This window comes from Lepeophtheirus salmonis, chromosome 11 (genome assembly GCF_016086655.4).
Source record: "Lepeophtheirus salmonis chromosome 11, UVic_Lsal_1.4, whole genome shotgun sequence".
NCBI lineage: Eukaryota > Metazoa > Arthropoda > Copepoda > Siphonostomatoida > Caligidae > Lepeophtheirus > Lepeophtheirus salmonis.
In genome coordinates, this window is record NC_052141.2 from 17,156,320 (window position 1) to 17,180,516 (window position 24,197).

General features: G+C 30.7%; 1 protein-coding gene across 3 annotated transcripts in view; it reads left to right on the plus strand.

The window, feature by feature from the left end:
* Positions 1 to 23,563, plus strand: part of LOC121126158 (probable Na(+)/H(+) antiporter nhx-9) — a 210,874-nt gene extending 187,311 nt beyond the window's left edge. For all 3 annotated transcript variants that reach the window (XM_071891658.1, XM_071891659.1, XM_040721465.2), the window contains 5 exons: positions 11,341 to 11,441; positions 22,272 to 22,395; positions 22,468 to 22,683; positions 22,743 to 22,953; positions 23,012 to 23,563. In XM_071891658.1, the coding sequence (XP_071747759.1) occupies positions 11,341 to 11,441; positions 22,272 to 22,395; positions 22,468 to 22,683; positions 22,743 to 22,953; positions 23,012 to 23,304 (945 nt within the window). In that variant the 3' untranslated portion in view covers positions 23,305 to 23,563. The remainder of the gene's footprint in view (positions 1 to 11,340; positions 11,442 to 22,271; positions 22,396 to 22,467; positions 22,684 to 22,742; positions 22,954 to 23,011) is intronic.
* The last annotated feature ends 634 nt before the right edge of the window (positions 23,564 to 24,197 follow it).

Below are 24,197 nucleotides of genomic sequence, written 5' to 3' on the forward strand. Positions count from 1 at the left end.
TTAATAGGAAAAAAAGCAAAACAAAATCTAAAGCTTTAAGGGCAATAAAAAAAAGAAAACTATTAAGCTTTTGAGGCGCAAAACTTTTTAAACAGTTTATGGATGCGTATCAAGCGACGAAGGAACTTCCTATTGTGTAAATTTTATCGCAATTTTGAATGAAAATTTCAATGACAAAAATATTTCGATTTATTATAAGCTTTAAACATTATAATTAAATTTACAGCCTCACTAAGGAGTATCCCATTTGTTTAGGACATCGTTTCTCAAAGTGATTGAACGGAACAATGAAGTGCTTGCTGACTATGTAAGGGAGGCCATAGGAAAATACATATTTTGACATCTAATTTTAAAAAAATCAATCTGACAATATTTTGAAAGATATGTAAATACATTTTTACATATAAAAGGACAAAATTTTAAACTCATTTTATAAAAATATTTATCACTAACTAACCGTCTCCAGTACTAATTGTCATAAATCTGTCAATAATAGCCAACCTAGTGTGACTTTAGTCTGTATAATATATTTGTTTATTTAAATACGAAAATACATTGATTATTACTTAATGATTGGTTTTCACGAAAATAACTCCAGCCTTTTTTCACGTGTTGAACCAAACTTTTTTTGGAACCTTAATTTGATTTATGAACCTACCTTTCCTTCCGATTTAAGTTTTATTTAGTTATGAGAGGGAGTTTTTTGACCTTTTAGTACTAATTTAAACGTCTTCAAAGAATTCACTTTTTTATTAGAGTGATGCATGCAAATATTTTGATTAAATATACTCATAGCAACCTAAGTAAGTATATTTACACTTTGCAACACACATTTTATATACACAGCAGGCATAAAGTAAATTTATTATTTAATCAAAGAGTTGGTAACTAAATAAAGATTTTAGTTTAAAATTAGTTACAAATGTAGACTAAAAATTTATAATATAAATAAATAGTAACAAAATAAGATTAATAAAAAGCACCAACAACAAAGAAAAACCTAAAATACCCAAAAAGTTAGAAACTGACAGGGGAGGACTCTTAGTTTAGAATCTTCTTCTAGGCCGTCTATCCTCAGTTCTGAAAGTCTGATATAATTTGAGATAAAAAATATACGATCAACAAGCAAAAGAGAGGAGGGTCTGAAAAAGAGTAGGAAAAATTTTTCCTCCAAAAGTTTGCCATCAAAAGAGTACAAAATAAAAATATTCAGAACTGAAAACGGATTGTTGTATTTTTGAGTCCTCACCCTGTAGAACTAAGTACTTCTTAGAATTGGCTAATTTGTATGTGTATTGAAGATCAAGATAATGATGCAATTTAAAACTTTAATCAATTTTATAGAGTTCTCCAGAAAATCCAGTACAATATCCACTGCTACATCGATGTATCGTCCTTAGTGATTTTCAAATCTAAATGCATGAATTGTGACGCAGTTGCAATAAATGAGCTTCTTAATTCCATGATTAGAGTGCAACTTTTTTTAAAAAGTAAGATATAGAGTTTTGAATGACAAAACCAATTGCTTTAACCTTCTTTGAAGGAATTAATTTAGGAACCCCTAAAATAATTATGGCCGATTTGTAGTTTGGTGGGATGTTTGTATGTTCACCACATCAAACTTCCTTATTAAAGGCAAAAACGAATATTCAGCAAAAGTATGAACAACTGACTTGAATTCCTTCAACCACAGTCTTGGAAATAATCATAATGTAGACAATTGAAATTAGGGAGGAAACTGCTTTAGCCAATCCTTTTAGTTGAATTCATTATTCAGGCACCATTTATTACTTTATGCTTCGATATTCTGTTTTTTTAAATTCAAGAAAAGTCACAAGATCTGTTTTTAATATGAATCAGCTTGTTCTGATTCCTGACTAGAAACCCCTGCTTCCACTCTCTCGGCCATATTTTATACACCTCTGCATAGGGCTTTAATAAATGGACATTTCTCATACTTGTAAGATTAACTCAAAATGAGCCTTATTTTAAATTGACAATGATATAAAGCATTTTTGAAGAAAAGAACAGACTTTCAGCTGTCAAATAAATTACATACAATTGATATCACTCAAAACTATTCCTTGTATTTTTTTTATCACCCGTTGATTCCTTTATAATATTTATTCTTTTTGATAAATAAACTAAGGAACCAGTTATAAATTAAAATTATAAAGATAAAATATTTGGAGCTTATAGCATGAAATACTATGTATATTCTCGACTGTTTTGGTCAACTTGTAGCAGAGATGTCAACTGTTATATTCTATTATGTTAACCATTTTCATTCTTTATCTAATTTATACTAATGTAACTCACTGCCAGTGTTGATATAATCGTATACATATTTTGGTAAGAAGTAATTTTAATATTTTGTATGAAAATGCAATTTTTTAGCATGTATTTGTATGTGTTTTTTTAATATACATCTATACACTACCTTTAGTAGTGATACACGTAGGTGTATTGTCATTTAAATACTTCCAACCAAATCTTTTTTTTTCTTTCGTCTGCTGAATTCATCTTGCTGTTGCTTTGAATCATGACTAGTAATGAAATTTGTGTGTATGATAGGCATGTTAAAAAAATGAATATGGTTACTTTGACAATTTGAAGAATGTTTCGAGGGGATCAGCTACAATCAGCTGAGACAAGCAACACATTAGTGAGCACCACTCAAAATTCTTTGGAGAGAGGAAGTACACTCGCCATTTTAGAAAAGCGATAAAATCGTTCCAATTTTTCTCATTTACCTAAATTTGAATTACTTTTTCCATTTCTACAAATATGAAAAAATATCAAAAAAGTTTGAGTTACCGAATAATTTTAAAGATTGCGAGAAAAGAAAGTTGACGTTATGTCTCAAGATAATTTTTTTCATCGAATAAGTTGCCTCAGATACACAACTAACTTCTTTGTGTGTAAAGATTACGATAGAAGAAGTATTTCTTTCTTTCTTTGTAAAAAAAATTCCCAACCGAAATACGATTTTCTTAAATTTTTATGTAGTTAATTGAAATAAGATTTCTCTCACGCAAGCAAGAGTTCAAAAGCTTGAGAACCCTGTGTTCAAGCTCAAACTAATTTTCAGACTTACATGGATGATAGTGGACCAAACCTTGTAATTATATGTCCCCTAAAACACCAAACTTTTTGGGCCCAAGGAACACCAATGGACATTTTTTTTTTTTTTTTTGGTACACCCACGTTAATTAACATAATACTGTGGATTATTATAAGATTTTGCAAATAATGTATCTTTGTCCAAATAGTACGGCAAATTTTATCTTGCCTCAACCCACAGGGTTTGGGAACCACAACCCATTAGTACTTAGTATTATAGTATTTGCATTAGGTAATGTGAATTCTATCAATTTAATAATTGTTATGCAAAGATACTCGAATATCTGGCAGAATTGCTCTTATATCTTATCAAGTGTTACCTTCTGATTTATATACCTCTTTCCTCAGCTACCGTTAAGAAAGTTTTTTTTTAATTTATTCTGGATAGACGACATAGTTGAAAAGATGAAAACTTTGGAAATAATAACTTTTGTGAATGCATCAAATATTTAACAGTTAAAGATTGGATTAATAATTTCATGGATTTTGTATATTGTAAATATAATTTCAGATCTTTAAGTTGTGTTTATTCCTCCACGTTATTTCTTTTCATTTTTTGGAATAAATAATAAACATAAATATTAGGAAAGTAATTACAATCATAAAGATTTGTCAAATTCAAATACTCTTATAACGGGTGGCCCATCTAACGGTTGCATTTTAAACTACCACTTTTTTGACGTTTGACAGCTGTAGTAACATTCTCATTGTGTTTAATATTTTGTAAAAGGTCTCCGGATTACGAAATCGTTAAGTTTACACTCGAAGAAAATTGGAAAATACTCAAGACTTACTTCCAAAATAGAGAGTCTTCAAACGAAACTGTAAGAATATTACGTCGGTCGAAATAAAGCTCCTTCCAGGCAGTTTGTGGATAAATTTGTGAAGCGTGTGGTGAAACTGGTTTATTAATGGATAAAACAACGCGTTCCCGTGTTCGTCCCGTGCGTTCAGTCGAAAACATTGCTGCTGTTGCCGAAAGCGAAAAAACGAGCAAGGAGCTGCCGTTACGGTCAATGGTGAGCGCTATCGGGCCATGTTGGAAGATGTTTTGTTTCCCCAACTGGAAAAGGAAGACATTTGGTTGCAACAAAATGGCGCTACGTGCCACACAGCCAACGTTACAGTGGATCTTTTACGCAGTGTCTTCGACAATCGCATCATAAGCCGAAACGGCAACGTCAACTAGCCACCTCGTAGCTGCGATTTGACTCTGTTGGACCAGTTTTTGTGGGGAAACGTCAAGATTAAATGTTACGCCAAACATCCAGAGACGATTGACGATTTGGAACACGAAATTGGAGTCGTCATTGCAGCTATTGAAGCTCACACAATCGAAAATTTATTGAAAAATTGGGTCGACAGAATGGGCTACTGTAAGGCCAGCGACGGCGGCCATATGAATAAAGTGCTGTTTCATTATTAAACGGAATGTTAAGGCTTTCAAATAAAAAAAAATTATAAAAAAATATCTTTTTTTTTATATAAATTTATATCAAAAAGGAAAAATTTTGTGGGCCACTCTTTTATATCAAAAAATAAGTGGCGCTTATTTTTAATTGAGCTAGAGTGCATTCATGATTTTTTGAGCGGACTAATGCTCTGGTGACAAAAAAGGAGGGAGGAAAAGTAAATTAAGAGGGACATTTGCAATAATTACTCCCCTATTCTACTCTGGGTCCAAAAAGGACTTACAATTATAATTCGGCATCAAATCCTCAGGATTACTCTCTCTTTTTTAAGAGCATATCAGAATATTCAATCAGGTTTTCCTGTTTGTTTGGTTTTTTTTGAAGAAAAGTTCTGTGATACAACGACACAGCATAGCTCAGCATGAGCTAATTCAAATTCAACCAATCAACACTTAAAATACAATAAGATAAAAAGTAGCAAAAAAATTGACGGGTTTGTCAACAAAATACACTAAAAAATTTTACTGTATAAAATTTTTTCACAAACGTCAAGAAATGTATCATAGGGAAAGGCTACGCCATTTTGGGGGCCTAAAAATGAGAATTTTTTACTACATAAAATGTACAATTTTCCAATAAATTTTCATGAAATCTTATCAAATGGTTTTAAATTATAAAAATAGTTTAACTTCTGCATTGAGAACTACTTGACGTCAATGATAAACACTGATGTTTTAATTAACACAATGTAATATGTACAAAAAATGGAAACATTTTGTATTTTTTTTTTTTTATGGATTAAGCACGAGAAAATAAAATATTTAATGCTTATGATTTCATCTGCAATAATTAATTTTTAACTCATTACAAAATGTAAATGAGATTGTAATAACTCAAGTCTAATACATTTTATGATTATTTTATAAAAATAAAAAAAAGATAGATAGATTTTTAATATTTAATTAATGAAGAGTTCCTGTAAATCTTTAAAAGTGCTCTTTTATGATTTTTCGGGGCGGTGCTATTGATCTTGGAGAGATGAAGAATGTGGGTGTCTGTAAGGACCTTGGAGTGCTGACATCTTCTATTATGAAATTCAGCACTCACATTTTTAATATTGTTAGAAAAGCAAAGACAACGCTTGGGTTTATTAAAAGGAGTTTTAAAACCAGAAATATGAAGTTGATGAAGAAGCTTTATGTAGCATATTTTATCCCTATTTTAAACTATGCTTCTCAGTTGTGGAGTCGAACGTATAGAGAGGAAATTAGAGCTCTTGAAAATGTACAGAAACGCTTGATTAAGATGGTATGCGGTGATATATCCTATGAGGTTGGTTTACAAGGTGTACAACACTACGTTGTCTTCCAATTTTTACTTAGTTCAGCCATCGGCAAATACTAATTACCTCCAACATATCTTTTTTAAACCGAACTATACGGATATAGAACAGCCTCCCCGAAGAGGTGGAAAGAACGTCTTCACTTTGTGGGTTTGAGATACTTTTAAATAATAATCCACATCTACTTTAATTCCACACAACATTATATCATTTCATTTTAGCATATTATTTCATTAAATTTTGTCATATTTTTTTAGTATACTTTATCATTTTTATCATGAGTCGACAATATTGGGCTTTTTTTTAGCCACTAGTTGAAACCAACCAACCAAATAAAATAAATAGACAGTAAGGTTCAGGTCCTGTTATTTGTCTGTTCCATTATGACATCCATTAGTTCACTATTTTTCTTAATATTTATGAAAAAGGGGTTGTCATATTTTTAAAACTGGAGCGTTTATGCCCACAAAAATAGCCGACTTTAACAATGCTGACGTCCCGTGAAAACACTTTGTATGGGACACTTAACTTTAAACAAAAAAATAGAATATAGGCACTGCCCAAAATAGTAGCTAGGCCATTCTTACTAACTATTTAATTAATATTCTAAAGAATAGTTTACAGCTTAATAAGGCCAACACTAATCAACTTTCAGAGCACTGATTATGAGAAAAGAAAAAGAAACATCGATAGCTGAACACAAAATGAAATATAAATTTCTATGTTAATAGTGTGATAACGACTATATATACCCACTATATCATAAAACAAGATAATTGAGCTACACAATTTTTAGATCTTCTGAAACTTTATTAGCTACCAAATTAGATCAAAGGCTTTACAATACCTCAAAATTAACAAAGTATACTTTTAACATCATGGAAGGAGAGAAGGGAAATGCAATACGCAGAAGGAATTAATATCGTTATGGTTAAACCAAGGATCTTAAGAAGGTTAAGAAAAATAATCTTGTTCAAGTTAGTGTTTCGATTCTTTGGGATATAAATGAGACTGTAACTGGGAGAGTTACTTATAACTTATAAACTAAACTAAAGGGTTGAAAAAATTATGTTCAAAAACTTGAGATACACAAAGTCTTGTAAATTGGTTAGGTTTAAGTGAAGAAACTATAAGGGAAAGAGGAGTCATGTATATTAATCAAGAATGTTTTTTAGTATCTCTAATTCTGATTTGTCTAAAATTTTGTATATGCGTTTTGAACTTCTTTTGGATAGTTTATTGTTATCACGTTTTTTGACTAAGATTGATCTGATTTAATTAAATACAAGTCAAATTGTCGGACAAGGTTATGTATTTTCTTTAGATTTAACTAGAAACCTAAAATATTAATTAAAACCATTGAATCATAATTATACTCTAAAAAATCATATAAGTTTTTTTAAAACAAAAATAAATAACCCTAATCATCTACGAAGTGTATTTATACTTTAGTTATACAATTACGGTACCAAAAAAAAAAGGCCTAATGGCCTTAAGGATAATCAGTATAAGAAAGGCATGTTTTGTCTTCTCGTTGTAAATTAGCTTAAAATTTTCAGTTGACATAAGATCTATTTAAAAGGTCTAGGATGGGTCGTATTAACTATTTATTTGACTTCATTTAATTATTTGCTATAATTGCAATATGTTTTTCATGATCGTAATGTAAAAAGTGTAATGCAGGGTATTATAAAAATAAATCAAATAGAGCTAAAAAGTTTGTCGTTCATGATGGACAGTAGAGTTTAGTACATAATCCAATAATATCTTTACACTTGAATATTATTAGATATAAATAAACATAGATCTCATTTATGTTAAATTGTTTAGTCATGAAAACATTCACATGTATTCAAACGTTCATTTTGCAAAGAGGAATTCACCTCATTGGTTCCTTGCCCAAGTCTTCTGGTTTCTTCAGAAAAAGTAACTACATGGCTTTTTTGACCATCATTTTGAGGGTAATGTGAAATAATTTCAGCCCTTGGAATCTGTTTCTTTTGTGACGAAGAAATGACTCAGGAAGATAAAAAAGAGCTCACATCGTTTTGGATCAAGAAAATATCACTGAACATGGTCAATTCATGAATTACTCCTCGACACCTAGTAACAGATGATTTATTTAAATAGTGGTATTTGCATGATATTAATTTCAAGATGCTTTGAGGAGAATGACCAACATTTTTTCTCATGAAAGTCAAGATATTTTGTATTAAGGATTGATTCTTTTATATATCCTAAATAAAGGCAACCACAATAGATAAAAATTTATCACGAAATCTCTTTATACAATTTAAATAAATCTCAATACTATTTTTATCAGAGCCCTTTATCCCTTTTGTATTTATAGGATATATCGATGATTTAAATAATTTCTCGTAAATTTTAAGGAATTATTGAGTCGGATACTCATGACTCTTACTTTGCATCAATTTTATTATTATTATTTTGTTTATAGATTACAAATATTTAATAAATATATGATGATATTCATATGGTCCTTTTAAATTTGTTTTTGTATATTGAAATCCTTTTCAACTTATAGACTAAGACTCTATTTTTTTCATTAAGTTAGAATTGCAATTATTTATATTAAAAGCCATGGGTTGTGGCAAATTTATTTGATCACTTTATTGAATATTAAAATATTAACAACCCTTATAGAGAATGATGATATTGAAGTTATTTTTCATTTCCACGCCATTAATATACTTACATAATTCTGGAAGACTAATTTCATTAGAAAAGTTATACTGAGGATTCCCATAGTTCTTCAAATATTTAATCAGAAATGGAAATGTTCATTTTTGAACCTATGATTAAGAGTAACAATAACAATTAATATGATAACAATCTTAAAATATTATCAATATAATTTTTTTATGTCAAAAGTACAACTCATTGTTCGTTCATATTTTGTACAAGGTGAGGACTCGAAAAAGTAGAATATTTTAAAAGCCGTTTTCAGTTCTAGATATTTTTATTTTTTGTAATATGTTTATGGCAAATTTTTGAAACAAAAGTTGGTCATTTAACAATTTTCTAATAAAATTATCCTGTATATCCTCCTCTATTATGAATGGTGGCTTGGATACGGGGACGAACAGAATCACACCTGTCCTTGAAACAGTCAGGGGACAAGTTGTTCCACTTCACCTGATCACGAAATTCAGGCCATCGACATTCGGGCGATAAGTTATGTTCATCTTGCCCTCCAAGACATACTATATAGCAAAGTCCAGGGGTTCACGTCGCGTGAGGACGAATAATATAATTATGTTGGCTAGAGGGTATCCATATTCTCCTTTCAGAAATTCTGCACCTTCTAGGACGTGTATAACAGAGCACCGCCGTCTTGGGTAAACACATAATTATCCCTGGGGAACGTGCTCTTCAACCATGATAAGGCATTGTACTGGAAGGCCCTCTTAGTAGACGTTCGTGTTGACTTTTTCGTCAGCATCAAAGAATTAAGGAGGCATCTTGCTACCGTCGGACGACACACTACCGAGGACCATAACCTCAGCTGAACGTTTGGTCTTGTAGATTCCCTCCAACTGAGTTCTTGATTCAGCCAAGAAGTGATCATTTCCCCTGTTCCGAATAGCGTCCACTGTGAAGATCTTCAAGTCGGACATGGACTTCTGCACGGAGGAGATCGCTCACCTCCTTCGTTTTGTTTGTTTCTTGTATTATTGATCGCACAAAAACAAAACATACATCAAATTGTAGCTCTTTTGAATGATGCAAAGTATTTAATATGCATGCTTTTAAAACTGAGGCTAGACCACCTCGAAGAGAATTCTAATTTTCTATTTCTCAACCTGTATATTATTGAAACCCGTTCACTCTCCATGTATATAATCATTTAAAGTGCTCCAAAAATGCGTAGATAAAAAGCTTATTTTATCACATGCTATTCAAAGACATATTTTACTACATAATTTGAACGCTAAAAACGAGCTTCTGTATTTTATTCATTTTCTCATTAATAATTACCATTATAATTTATATATATTATTTACCGCTCAGCGTATACCTTTTTTACTAATTAATTATCATTATTATCCATTCATAGTCCATAAACCACAATTTTGTTTGGATTAATTGAATATTTATTTTATTGTCGTACAATTTTGAGTGTCTATTTTTTGAATATGCTATTACTATCCGCTTAGAATCAAACCAATAATATTACATTTATTAACTTTCTGAGAATGATTCTTCTGGATAATTTTAGAAGACGATTATCAATAAAAGGAATGGCATTGAAGATAGCTAATTTTCTTAAACTTTCAAAGCCAATGTCGTTGATTTTTTTAGATTACCATTTTTTCGAACATTTTTCCTTTGTGGTATATGTTTATTGTTCATAGCAACTCAATTAAAAAAATTGTTGTTTAAGTTACATACATATAAGAGCTATATTATTCTTAAAAAGTGTATATCATCTTTGATATATATTTTGTATGTTCAAAAATATTTGTAAAAATAGTACACGTACTATTTCGGAATATAAAACTGATTATCAATCAAGTAAAAATAAAAAAAATCATCCAAAGTACATTACATGACTTCCCCAATGATGTAGAAATGATTAATAAATGAAGAAGTACAAATTTAAGGATTAAGGGATCAGGTACTATACTCGTAGGATCAGTTATATCAAAAATCATTAATTAAAATAGTGCTATAAAAATTCGTTGTATCCATCTAGAGTTACAGGGAATAAATCTATCAGTATAATATTGTATAACATCTTTTTAGTTATTTTCTCCAACGACTAACATCTTCATGTAAGATAAGTATATATTTGTATTGTTAAAACTTAGGTATCCGATACTATTAATACCTAAAGCCTTGGCTTATGGGTCATGATTTTTTTTATTGTAGTACTCTCCTTTGGTGATAGCCGAATCTCTGATAGTGTAATATTGTCTTCAAAAAGATTTCTTTATTTTTATTAATTTGTAGTTTATTTTTTTTTGGTTTGCATATACGTCTAGATAATAATAAAAAAATATTCTATAATAACTGTAAAAATAAATTAAAATATGTTCCCAAAATTTCTGATTTGTAGTGCTGTAGTTTTGGCACACGGCATTATAAATTATGTGTGATCCTATATCTTTTTTTTTTTTTTTTTTTTTTTTTTTGAGCCTATGTCTGAAAGAAATCAAAATGTGTATTATTTCCGTAAATATTTTTGTTAATATATGCATTACATAGAAGTAATGGGGCATAGCCCTCCCTTTATCATTGTCTGCAAATTTATTTTTTCAATGTGCTTCGAAAACACTTTTAAATCAGAAAATTATAGCTTAAATTAAAATTGGTTTTTTATCTCCTTCCTCTCCACTGAAAAAAAAAAAAAAATAATATTGTTCGATTATGTGAATCTCTTTGTGTTGAAAATATATGCTAATTTAGAATTTACGTACTTATTTATACTTCTTTTTGTAGAAAATGATTGGGCATTATGATGATGTTTACTTAATGAAATGGTTTTGCAAAAGGAATCAACAAGCAGGGATCACCATGGTCTATGAAAAACTTGCTCTCTCGTAAGTACCTTGATTTGTTATGTCCACAAACATAAAAAATTTACATTAATAATATAAGATACTAGCAAATGGTTACCTGGCGTTGCTCGATAGAGCTTGAGAGTATTCTTAGACGCGTTACAATATAGTGCCTGTATATGATATAAAATGCATTATTTAAAATAAAAAAAATGTTTTAAAAACTCAAGCATTAAAAAGAATTTCAAGATGGAAAGTCCATCTTTTATTTTGTCAAAAAATAGCAAAATCGAAATTAGTGAAGAAAATTGCAGAAACATGTTTTGTATTAATTTTGCAAAAAAAAGAAGCATTTATTGAAATTGTAAAGAGTAAGACAAACTTACTAAAAAAATCGTATTTGCAAAAAAAAAAGTTATGAAAAGTAATGTGGTCGAAAAATAACTCTCGATAACTAGTTCATTTTTGCAAATATTGCAAAAATTAGAAAATATTATGTTGTATGGTTTAATTTTATAAATTTATATTGTAATTGTATCGTTTTTGGGCATTTTTTCTGAATAATTAAAAATTGACGTTTGATGAAGAGAAAAATAGAAAAAAATATTTAAGTTGAACATCAATTTTTATATTTTAAATTGATATAAAGACAATCTCCAGACAAATTTCAAAAAAACTTGAGTAATGTACAAATTCAATATTCAAGAAAAAATCAATTTATTTAAACGCAAAAAAACATTTCTTTTGTCTTCTTGTCACACAAAAAAAAATCGGGACTCTGGTTTTTAGAATGACTAGGCTCAAAAGAAGCACTTATGCAAAATATCAGTATCCCAGTCCCAGTGCGCAGTACTTTATTAATATGAAAAAGTGTCCAAAATTATGAAAATGGATATTAAATATTTATTTTTACAATTCCAGTTGTAAGTAAATTAAGTTGTATTTAACTTAATTTATCAAAAGTATTATTACTTCAACTGATTTCAAATAATTTTTATAGCATTTATCTTTATATTTATGAAAATTATTAAAATATATTTTAATATGTTGCTACAGGGCAAATAATCAAAAACATGAATTTAATCTATCTCATTAGAGTAATCGTTTAATTTAGTAATATAAATATTGATCTAGTATCTGCCAAATTTTTTAGTTTATTTCTTTTATAATTATATTTTCGTAGGTGAGATATGAAGGGATCACTGCTTATCAGAAGATGGTGAATTTGATCTGTTAGGCTATTAATTCTTAATGATTTTCTCAGAAGATGGTGAATTTGATCTGTTAGGCTATTAATTCTTAATGATTTTCTCAGAAGATGGTGAATTTTATGTGTTAGGCTATTAATTCTTAATGATTTTCTTGAGTGATTCAGTCTGGAAATTATAATTTCACAATTTAATGATTTTCAAGCTTCTTCAGAATAAAGCCCAATTGGAAGAACAGATGACTCAAACACTTGAAAATGAAAATTATTCCATATAGAAACTTGATACCCTCTATATTATTCAATCTTGCAGTAATTTATCAAGCAAAATCCTTATTGTTTGAAAAGTGTACAAATATACGCAGGTTTTATTGGGATGCTACGTCAATTATTAATATCCAGGATTGGAACAACGCCACTGAGTCTTTTATTAGAGCAGTCATTCCTCAAAGTCAACTAACTAGTTTTGTTTATTTACCTCTTTAGCTTCCTAAAATATCATGCCACACATAAAGTTGTGAACGTCCAGTAAAAGAAGTAAAAGAGCTAATGCTTCAGCTCAAATTTACGGACAAGAGAGATATCTCAGAGCATAATTGAAATTGTGTTTGATTTTAGTAATTAATCAAGCAAAAAAGAACCAAAAAACAATTAGAAGCCATAATTCATTCATAGTCAATAATGAAAAATGTTACACTTTTAGAATATAAAAATTTAAATATGCTTAAATAAAACAAATTAACCCTACAAATTAAGGGATTATAAATAAAATGTCATATTTTTAAGAGTTTAATTGCAGTTTTTTAGTCCAACATTTTAAATTGGTACAGTAGTGTGTATTATTTGGCATAAATGTAGACTGAAAGTATATTTGATACTAGGTATCAAAAAACGTGATTTGAGTTGTAAAAATGAAGAAAACATCAAAATAAATGTGTGTAATACGCTCTACCAAAATACAATAGTGCTCCATTAGCGGGTATGTTTGGAACTAAAGTACTCGTATAATGAGGCAAGTTAAAGAAAAGTGGTTTAATTATTGTTGAAAAATATATACTTTATCTATAATACTTAATTAAATTAAAATCCTGTAGCTTGATTCAAATCGATGATTTTAGAGAAACAACATCAAAAAAATTTCAAATCAACACGCGAAGGAACATTTTCCCGGACGTCTAATTATCATTTTCTTGTTTAGAGGGGGAAAATGCAAAATAAAAAAAGCAGGTGATACCAAATTCCCAATTTTTGTCATTAGAGTACACCCTAATGGATATATTTCATTTAAAAATATGTACAACGAAGCTCTAAATAGCCTTCAAACTTTAACTCGATTATACATAGTATAGTATTGGTATATTTTCATACGTATAATATACTCCCAAATTAAGATAAAAAAAAATATTGATGTTAATTAAATTGTTTTTTAATGCCTGAACAACAAAATATATACCTATTTTTATTAGATGTATTCATCTGGAGTACTTTAAACTTGAAGGGAAGTCATGATTTTTCATTTGGTATGTCAAAAAACGTTTATTTTCTCTTCTTCTTACGTATGACATCATCATGATAATTAATTTTAGTTATATATACTCTTCTGTTTTTAAATAAACTTAACGGTTGAATCATCAATTAAGGATACATAATGATTCCTAAGTATATTGTTATTAATCAGAGTCGTTATTCTCTTTTTTTTTTTAAAGCGCTTTATCTCTTTTAACTATTTAATAAATTGCTTACTTTTTAATAGACAAAAAATACTGGGGGAGTTCCTAGTTTAAAACCGTGTTTACTCTACTCTTAGTGAGCTTGTAAAGGACCGCTTCGGAGCCTCATTAAGTAGAAAGGACTTTTTCACACTAGCTTCCAATAACAAAATATATAATCACACAGTGATTGTGCACATTAAATTCTGTATTAACGCCGTGAAAGCATCCAGCCGTAAGCTTGACGGAGGCATGATGAATATTGTAGGAAACTATACTTGCATTTTAAATAAAATTAAACTAAGGTCTTGAATATTTTTACAGATATTTTATGTGTGTCTGAATTACTCTATGTTAGTACTTTGTATTACGCTTCGAGCATTTCAAAATCTTTGAAATAAATTCTGGTTATGAAAAAAACAACCAAAAAAACGGCATAAAATACTTAGATAAAACTTTGTTAGGTCGAGCCTCAATTTTAAGAGGAGACAAATGTTGACAAATTTTCATTTTTAGAAAAACTACTTTGTACCAAAACAAATTTGACTTCTTTTAACATATAAAATTTCCACACAAACAGATAACCGAATAGTTTATGCTAACATCAGAACATACTCTATTTTTTTAGAAAGGGGTGGAGGACGAGCATTGGCCTCTTCAACCCACTTTTGTGGGTAACCCTGAAACCAACGTATATTATGGTAAATTAACAAGCCATGACAAAAATTCCTATTAACTATTCACCAATCTCTCTGTGTGTTACTAGTGACTAGCTACACACACTCGTTGTTAAAAATGAGGCATCATTAGTGTTTATATAACGTGCAAGCTCAATGATATTTTTATTTCCTAATTCAAATATATATGTACACTTAAAAATGATTAACGTATAGCATACATATAAACAGAATTTGCTTTATCAATATATGTAAACTTATTACTATGCATTTTTTTATATATTGGTATAGATAAATATTACACTGTGCAATATAAGCTATACTTTTTGTTGGACCGAATTAATTTGGTCCAACAAAAAACCTCAGCCTGGACCGGTCTCATCAAAGGCCCATCATTAATGTAGATATTCTCAAAGACACCATCAAAAAGGACCATCCAGGTGGCTGTGGGACCAAGTGTTTTCAATGCATAGCCTGCTCCCCTGTGTCCAGGCAAATTTCCTTAAAGGTAACGTCATCTATGGGCAAGAGGGACCCCCAGTCACTTAGTGAAAATTACTCAGACCTTCTGAGCTAACAACATCGTTTTCTGGGGAAGTAGAATGTGCCTACCATACAGTTCAGACCTTAATCCCTTCGACTTTTCTTTCTGGTAGCATATTGAAAGGAGACCTGTAGCATCCGTCACCTGAACGTTAAAGTTATTAATGCTTCTGTCGAAAAGGAGTGGGCTAAAATGGACCTTAACTTCATTCACAATATTTGCAACTCTTTATGTAAGAGGCGCATCCCAATCTGTATGGTCAATAGAGGCCGAATAGAATAAATCTACTTTACATTGGCTATTTATCAGAAAAAGATGAATAAAGATTTTTGTCAAATGTATCATTCAAGAATGGCAGGCTATTTTTCTTTCTTTCCAAGTGTGTAAGTTTTGAGTTTCCACAGGCTATATAATCTTTGTACCAAGTTCGATGAAAACCACCATCTGCAAATATTGATGTAAAACTGGTGACTAAAAAACGAACAAACATTGTTTCTGTTCAACTTGGTTGTGGAAGTAACAACGATGATTGCAAGTAACAGAAATCAAATGGTATAGTAGCAAATGTATTGTCAATAGTCTTATTTAAAAAACCCTAGAATGTATGTATTTTAATAAAATTATAAGAAAGCCCTCTATTCAAATATGTATGCCTATTTAATTGTACGCCCATTAAAATTGTAATTTAATATCAAATAGGGCGCTTTCAATTGACGTCACAATTTTGATGTCGTCTATTTTGGAGGCTGAAACAATCAAGTTTTATAACATTCACATCCCTTTTTCATTAATATGAATGGAAAAAGTCAACTATTGAATAGTACTTATTTATCACTCAAAAGTCATCTATTTTCTACCGGAAATTGTTCAAACTATTATGTATATATATATATATATATATATATATCTCTGTATTTTTTATTATTGGCCTCATAATTGTCAAATATATATCTCTGTATAATCTCTGTATTTTTTATTATTGACCTCATAATTGTCAAGTAAAAAAAAATACAATCACGAATAAAAAAGCACTATTGGATTGACAAAATTGGACCAATATATTACAATAAGCATGAATGAAAATATAATGCTTAAAATATTGTTATAAAATATATTATTATTGATCATCTAGACAATATGAAGATTATTTCAGAAAAGAGCAACTTAGGTCTCATTCTGTTTCAATAAATTGGCAGCCATGAGTAGCTTTGTGATAATTTATAAAAATGAGCCAACTAAGTTTTAGCTCAATTTTTCCATCGCCCATCCCGAAGAAAAAAGGTACATTTTGACGTGGGGGATTGACCCAAAAGACCATCTGGGAGCAAAGCGGGACCTCGAGGAAGACGATGTACGAAGTATTTTATAGTTGCATAAAAATATATACAAAAATAAACATTTTTTTTTAATATTAATGTTTAGGGATACAATTACATTGTAATTTACAAATAACATGTCTCCCTGCATGACAACATGGTAAATAATGGTACGATATATATGCCGTGCTCTACTATTTATTAGATTAAGTAGTCACACATTTATAAAGATAGGTTACTGATGTGCTCACGCACGCACTTCGACTCCAAATATACCTTCATTTTAATATTATTATTATCTTATTGTAGTATTCCACAAATATCCAACCAAAAGAAATCAATGAAATCAAGTATAATAATAATAATAAATTAAGGAAAATATATGCAATTGCAACTTATTTTTGGTGCCCTACATATAGATACGAGGTGTGTTCAAAAGTATAATGGCTTTTCAAATTTTTGAAGGAAAAATCATACACTTAGTATGATTTTTTTTATGTTTGTATACTAACGTATATTTATACTGTTTCAGCTATAAAATATGTTTAGCCTGCTTGTGCGTAATACTTATAATTATTTGGCAGATATGGCAATTTTTTGCTATTGATAAACATGAGCCAAAGAATTTGAATCACATTTTGTGTAAAAAATGATATTAAAAGCTCCAAAACACTTAAAAGTGTCCCTTCCAAGATGGCTGGGAATATGCCAATGACAAGGCGAGAAGAAAATTGTTATAGAAAAACCGTCGAATCACTATCAGAGGCGTTGCTAAGTACAGGGAGCGGGGATCACATTGTCGCCTACTTTAAACCTTGATAACTTGAAGACAACATTATCAAATAAAAAACCGGTTACCAAATAGGAAAGCTATTTTTGTCAGCTGACGATACATAGTTCAGTTAGCATCATGCCGTCATCATATGAGTAGATAAAGAGCTATAAGTAGAACGAGAAGCTTTCGAGGTCCGCCGTAGTTATGGCATTGATTAATAATGGAGGTGAAATCTCCAATTCAACGATTGCTTCAACCCTAGAAGTGAATTTACGGACTGTTCAGCATATCTGTAAGAAGCTAGAGGACACCTGGGATGTTGATGTCACCATAAAGAGGGTACCCAAGGAGGAGGGCGACGACAGGAAGGTCAGGGACACAGACTTTGTCGACAAGATGAAGAAGATGGTTGAGGATAACCCTACCAGGTCCATGAAGGCCATGGCGAGGGATCTTGGGCTGCCATGAGAAAACAATAAGGGACTGTGTATCTGAGGATTTGATGTGCAGGAGCTACAAGATGCAGGTGGGCCAGATCTTGACCCTGAAGGCAAAGGACAGCAGGCTGATGAATTCAACAAAAGCGCTCAACAAGCTCAAGCACCCAAAGCAGCCCGGGGTGCTGTGGCTTTTCTCTGATGAAAAGAATTTCTGTCAAGATCAGAAGGTCAACAAGCAGAACAACAGGTGGATAGGCACCTGCACCAGCCATGTGAGGAAGGTAATGAAGGCCAAGTTCCCTGCAATGGGCATGGTGTTCGGGGTGGTGAGCAGTGAAGGTCATGTTATGCCTCCCCACATGTTTGAAAGGGTCTAAAAGTCAATACAGAGGTCTACTTGGATGTTATGGAGAAGGTGGCTCTGCCCTGGATCCAAGGGGTGGCGGGAGACAGGCCCTGGGTGTGGCAACAGGACTCAGCACCCTGCTATGTGTCCAAAATATCCATGCAGTGGATAACAGAGAACTGTTATGACGTCGTAACAAAGGATTTATAGCCTCCTAACTCTCCCGACCATAATCCTTTGAACTATTTTGCCTGGGGTTATGTCGAGACACATACCAACAGACATCCCCATAGCACTAAGGCCAGCCTGGTGGACTCCATCACTGAGGTATTCGGCAACATGGACAATGAGATGGTCAGAGGAGCCTGCAGCCGCTTCAGAGGCCGTATTGAGGCGTTATTGATGCCAACGGCGATTATATCGAATGAATGGCTACTCTATACCTATATGCTCGTCATAGTTTTGATTTTCAATAAAAAAGTTAAAAAATGTATATTTTGTGTTGTTTTTTGTAGAAAAATATTTTGGGCGACAATTTGATCCCCGCTCCCTGTATATGGCAGCATTGGTTGGCTTCTGCCATAATTTTTTTTGAACGTTTTGTGCATGAAACGATTATCATCGAAGTCTTCTCCAAAACTTCTTAATTTTGGCAAAAAGGATCGTCGTATTTTTGGCCCAAAACAACATAATTTTGAATTGGAAGAAGATGAAGAGGATGGCCAACCGCTTTAATCAAGCTCTTCTAATTTTGATGACAATGTTAGGTTTATGACATTTTTGTGCATAACTTCCAACTGTTATTACCATTCAACGCATATTTGGAACAACGTGAAATTCACAACTTATAAGTCTTTGTTCCACATGACATGGAAAATTTAATGTTTTTAACAAAAATTGCACTAAAAAATATAATTCTCCAATTTTTTGACGCACGGTGTCTAAGTTACTATAAAACAGTTATTAATTTTAGAACCGTATCTTTACAGAAAAAGGCTTGGATTTCCCCATTTTTATAACTTTGTGGTATATATCATTAAAGAAAGGGAAATGAGTGAAATTATCTTGTAAAAAGAGCAGAGACACTGATCACTGTAAGTTGAGGAATACCACAAAAATAAATATTTAGTTTCAAGAAATCTAATTTAAACCATTAAGAGTCATTGTATGTGTATTATGTTATATTGTATTGTTCTTGTAGAATGGAATTATTAGCGTTGTTCTTGGAAAAAATGTATTTTTTGTATTTTATTCTATTAAATTCTATTTTTCTACGTTATCTACGTCAAGATAATAATAACAGAGGAGAATTCCTAAATAGACAGGTAAAAAATAAGAAACAATATTAAAAACAAGTATTTTTTAATATCTAGTGTAAAATTTACCTATGGGCACAAATAAGAGATTAACAACATAATACTACAAATTGAAGTACAATTTATTGCCTTTGATGTGATACCCCAATCATTGCTATAGGACAAGCCATTGCGAAGCTATAGTTAAAAGAGTTCCAACGATTACGTTTTTAACCATTTTTAGAGCCCCCAAAAATAAATTTTCTAGGCACAACCGGCAGGCATAGCTGCGGTCCAAAATCCAAATAATTGTTATATATTTAGTTTCTATAGACCTTGGAGAAGGTCTAAAAGGCAAATATTAAAAGGTTTGAATAAATAAGTTACAATTTGAACTGGTCTACTCTCCATCTATCTCAAATTAAAGTTTTGTTATACAAGCAATCAATTAAACTTACTAAATTTACAATAAAATATATATGTTCAAAATAACGTAAATTGAAGTTGATTGATATTTAGTTAATGACCCTTTTTTTTCTTTGTCATATTTCAACTCAACTAATTGACTAATAAATATAAAAATTTGCTATTACGTTTAGTTAACACTAAATTCAACAAAAAAAAAAAAAGTTTTTAGTTATCATACCCTTAGTGACCTTTAATGACGTTTTCACGGAAAAGATCTCATTTGAATACATTTTGTTCATTTTTCTTGATTATATGTAAAATAAATGAATAAGTACATACGTTATTTATATTTAGATTTATTTTGTTCAAGTTATTTTACTTTTAGGTAAATTTATTTTTAAATCCGTATAGTTGTTTATTCTTAAAATATATAAATTTCTTATTGTAATTTCTAGACAAATACTAATTACTTTGATAAGTATTTTTTTTTTTTTGTTGGTGATGGGGTAGATCCTTTAATGATCTTCTACGACTTGTAGAAGACATTGAAGTTGTGACTCGTCATTTGACACTATATTCTGTCATGAACACGCACAAATGATCTTTCAGCAGGATCATTGCATACGTGGAGCGAAGCAACCTTTCTGATGCCTTGAATGTAGTTTTCCCTACCATTCTAAAATGCTGGGTGAATTTCTACAAAACTATCAGAGAGCTCCAAAATTCTTTAATTTCTTTAAATACAATCTTGGCTTCTTATTTGCCTATCCCACATGAAAGTTTGTCGAACAATAAAAGCTTAGAAATTCTTTTTCCTGAAACTGACACTGATAATTAAACAATTTTTTAGCTTTTATTAAGATTTTTCCGTTCCAATGTATGACAATAAGAAATTCAGTACTGAAATTGACTGTGATATTATTTTTTTTTTTTTTGTGTGTGTCTATACTTTGTTTGTTAGGACAAATAATTTTTCCATAAAGTGAAAGTTCTTTCACATTGTTTAAGGTGCTTCTGATAATGTAAAAACTGATTTTCAGTGGGAAACATGCATTCCATCAAGGACAACTGAAAAATCGGAAGTAATATTTTTTTTTTCTACTATCTTTTTGAGTTATTATATTATTATATCACCTTCACTTTTGTCATCTATAATTTCTTTAGTTTACTCATCAAAAGTATCAGCTTCAAAGGTTAATGAAGAAAATTGCTTGATTAAGTTCTGTCTGGCTTGCTCTGATACTTTAATCAGCTCTAACCATGAACACTTGTTGTCTTTTTTCACACAAGGCTAAGGAGAAGTGTTTGTCTTCTTGGAATTTAATTAATATGTATCATCAAGAAAAAAGAACAAATATGTAACTAAATGATAAATTGTTTAGTAAGTACCATCTTCGAATAGGATAGCCTAAATTTTTATTGCTGGTTTTAGGGGGTTAAAATTGAATTAAACAGGTTAGTTTCCGTAAAAAGTTCATAAACAGCTAACAGTGGTCATGGTAACTAAAAATCTAAACTTTTTTTGTTTAATTTAAGGGGAAATAAACGTAATTGCTAATTTTCATATTTATCAGTCCAATAGTTTGGTTGTAATTTTATACAAAAGAAAGAAAACATGAGTGAAATTTCAATTGACGTCATTTTGACCATATATATATATATTGAAATATTAATAACATATATTTTATTAAAAATTTAGTAAGCTCAATTTATTATTTTTATCAAAAAGAATTAATTTGAGGTATATCTTTAGGACGATTGAGCAACCTTTCCATATTTTTTTAAACTGTTGATTTTTTTTTTTTTTTTTTTTTTGCACAATTGGGAAGCATTTTTTAATCTAAGCCATTTATTCTTCTACAAAAAGTTGATTTTAGTGTCATCCTATTGTATAAGTCAGTTTATTGATTCAATATATTTTTAATCATGCAGCGAGCATATCATATGATAAATTGTTAAATGTCGATATATCATAAAAAGAATCGTTCGATATCTAATATCATATCATGATTCAAACAAATAATGCAACATCCCTAATTATTTATTGTAGAGTTAATAAAAAAATATAGTTATTTCTTTTGACAAGAAGATAAGAAAATATATGTTTGATTCAATTTTGATTATCACAACTAATTACTCTGTTTAATATTTTAAGGGATCATTTATGTAACCTCTACGGTCCAGCCACACTGCTTGAAGAAGGAAAAACAAAGGAGCTCATAGAATCTCTGTCCCTTCATAAGGATCAATACATGCTAGATGAGCATACAAATGACGATGTAATTATTCTATATATTTATACGTTAATTCAATAGCCATTTTATTATGAACATAATTGGTGACCATTTTAGAGGAATCTTCGACCTAAACAACATCTCAAACGGAAACGATCATCTTCCATTACTAACAACGTTCGTTTCAACGTTCAACGTGAGAGTTTATATCGTGGATCTGATTTGAGTGACACAGAGTTGGGTAAATCCTTTAATAAAGTGGAACGATCCTCTTCAAAAATGGAGGATATTGAGAGGCTAAGATCCGCCGTACTCTCCAATCCTTATAGACGAGTAATATCTTTTTAATCAAGCAACTTATAATTTGCTGCTGTTTTTTCTTTATTTTTTAGCTTCATCAAAAGTATAATCGAAATCTCATCGGGGACGATGATCAAGAATTGGAAGTACATTTAAGAAAGCGTCGGATTAATGCTCGAAGAATGAGCTTATTTGCCTTATCCAATGATCAAGGAACATCTTCCTCATTCCTAATCTCTTCACCAAGAACTCCAAAGAATTCTCCTAACAATATAGAAAATAGAAAGGCCTTACACTTGAGTCGTAAGTAATCTTCATCAGACTCTGTTCTTCAATTTCTTAACCTTTATTTTACTCATAGTTATCGGGAAGAGTTTCGATCGTTCAGATTCGATGGACTCTAACCAAGGAGATTCCGTTTATAACACTATTTCATATCCGAATACGAATGTTTATCCAGGCCTCGATGCTCTTATTCGTCGACAGAATCAACGAGTTAGAAGTATGTCAATATCTTCAAATGGACCACCAGATCCCCTTTCTCCTGGAAGGGTATCCATTATCTCAAATACACAAGTGCCTAAACCTTCTCAAACCAAGGATTTATCCATTTTGAATGAGGTTGCAGAGCATGAAATACAAAAAAGGTCCTAAATCAGCAACGTTCATTTCTTTTAACATTGTATACATGACGTATTTTACTTTTCATGAATAAACCCCTATTATTTTAAATGTGCAAACTTGCACATCTGAGGAAGGACATTATTAGCCCTTTTGTTTCTGAAGCTCTTGTTGACTACAAGTTGCAATTTGTATAAGGAAATTGTACACATTTCAATTTCTTCGTCTTCAAATGCATTATTATATTTCAAAATTGGTAATTCTAACTTCTAAATATACATCGATATTATCATTTCATTTGGATCAATTCAAATTACACAGTTATTATGTCCTTATTTATAAGTAACATAATTCAGAGTATTTGAACTTGATAATGAGGCACCGACTAAGTATATTTAAGTATTTTTATTAAAATAGTTCAAATAAAAGTATCAATACATCCATCATTCAGGGAATATTGAATGATTGCATGATACTCTTTGCAAGTAATGTAAATCCTTTATTTAAAATAAGCCATCTCATCTCACAACTTTTCATCACTATCCGTAATCGAAATTCGAAAAAAGTTGAATATTAAACCGGTTTATTGTACATCCTACACCTTTTATAGCGTGCAATTGTTGTGTTATTATTGATAACCGAAACAATGTTGCTGTTTTTTTTAATTTCCCTGAAGCTGTTATCATTATTTTTTCGATAATGAAGCGATATTAGGGGCCCCACTCCAATTCCTTACATTTCCCTACGCTAATAATTAGCACAAAATACGTCATAAATTTTATGTTTGTTTATTAATACCCTTAAAAATCCCACCTTGCTGCGAATATAATTTCAGTTTGAATTTTAATTGAGAAGATCAAGTCAGGAGATTAACGGTATTGGGATTTCTGTCAAGTTCGTTTCACATCATGCCAATGTTTCGTTCC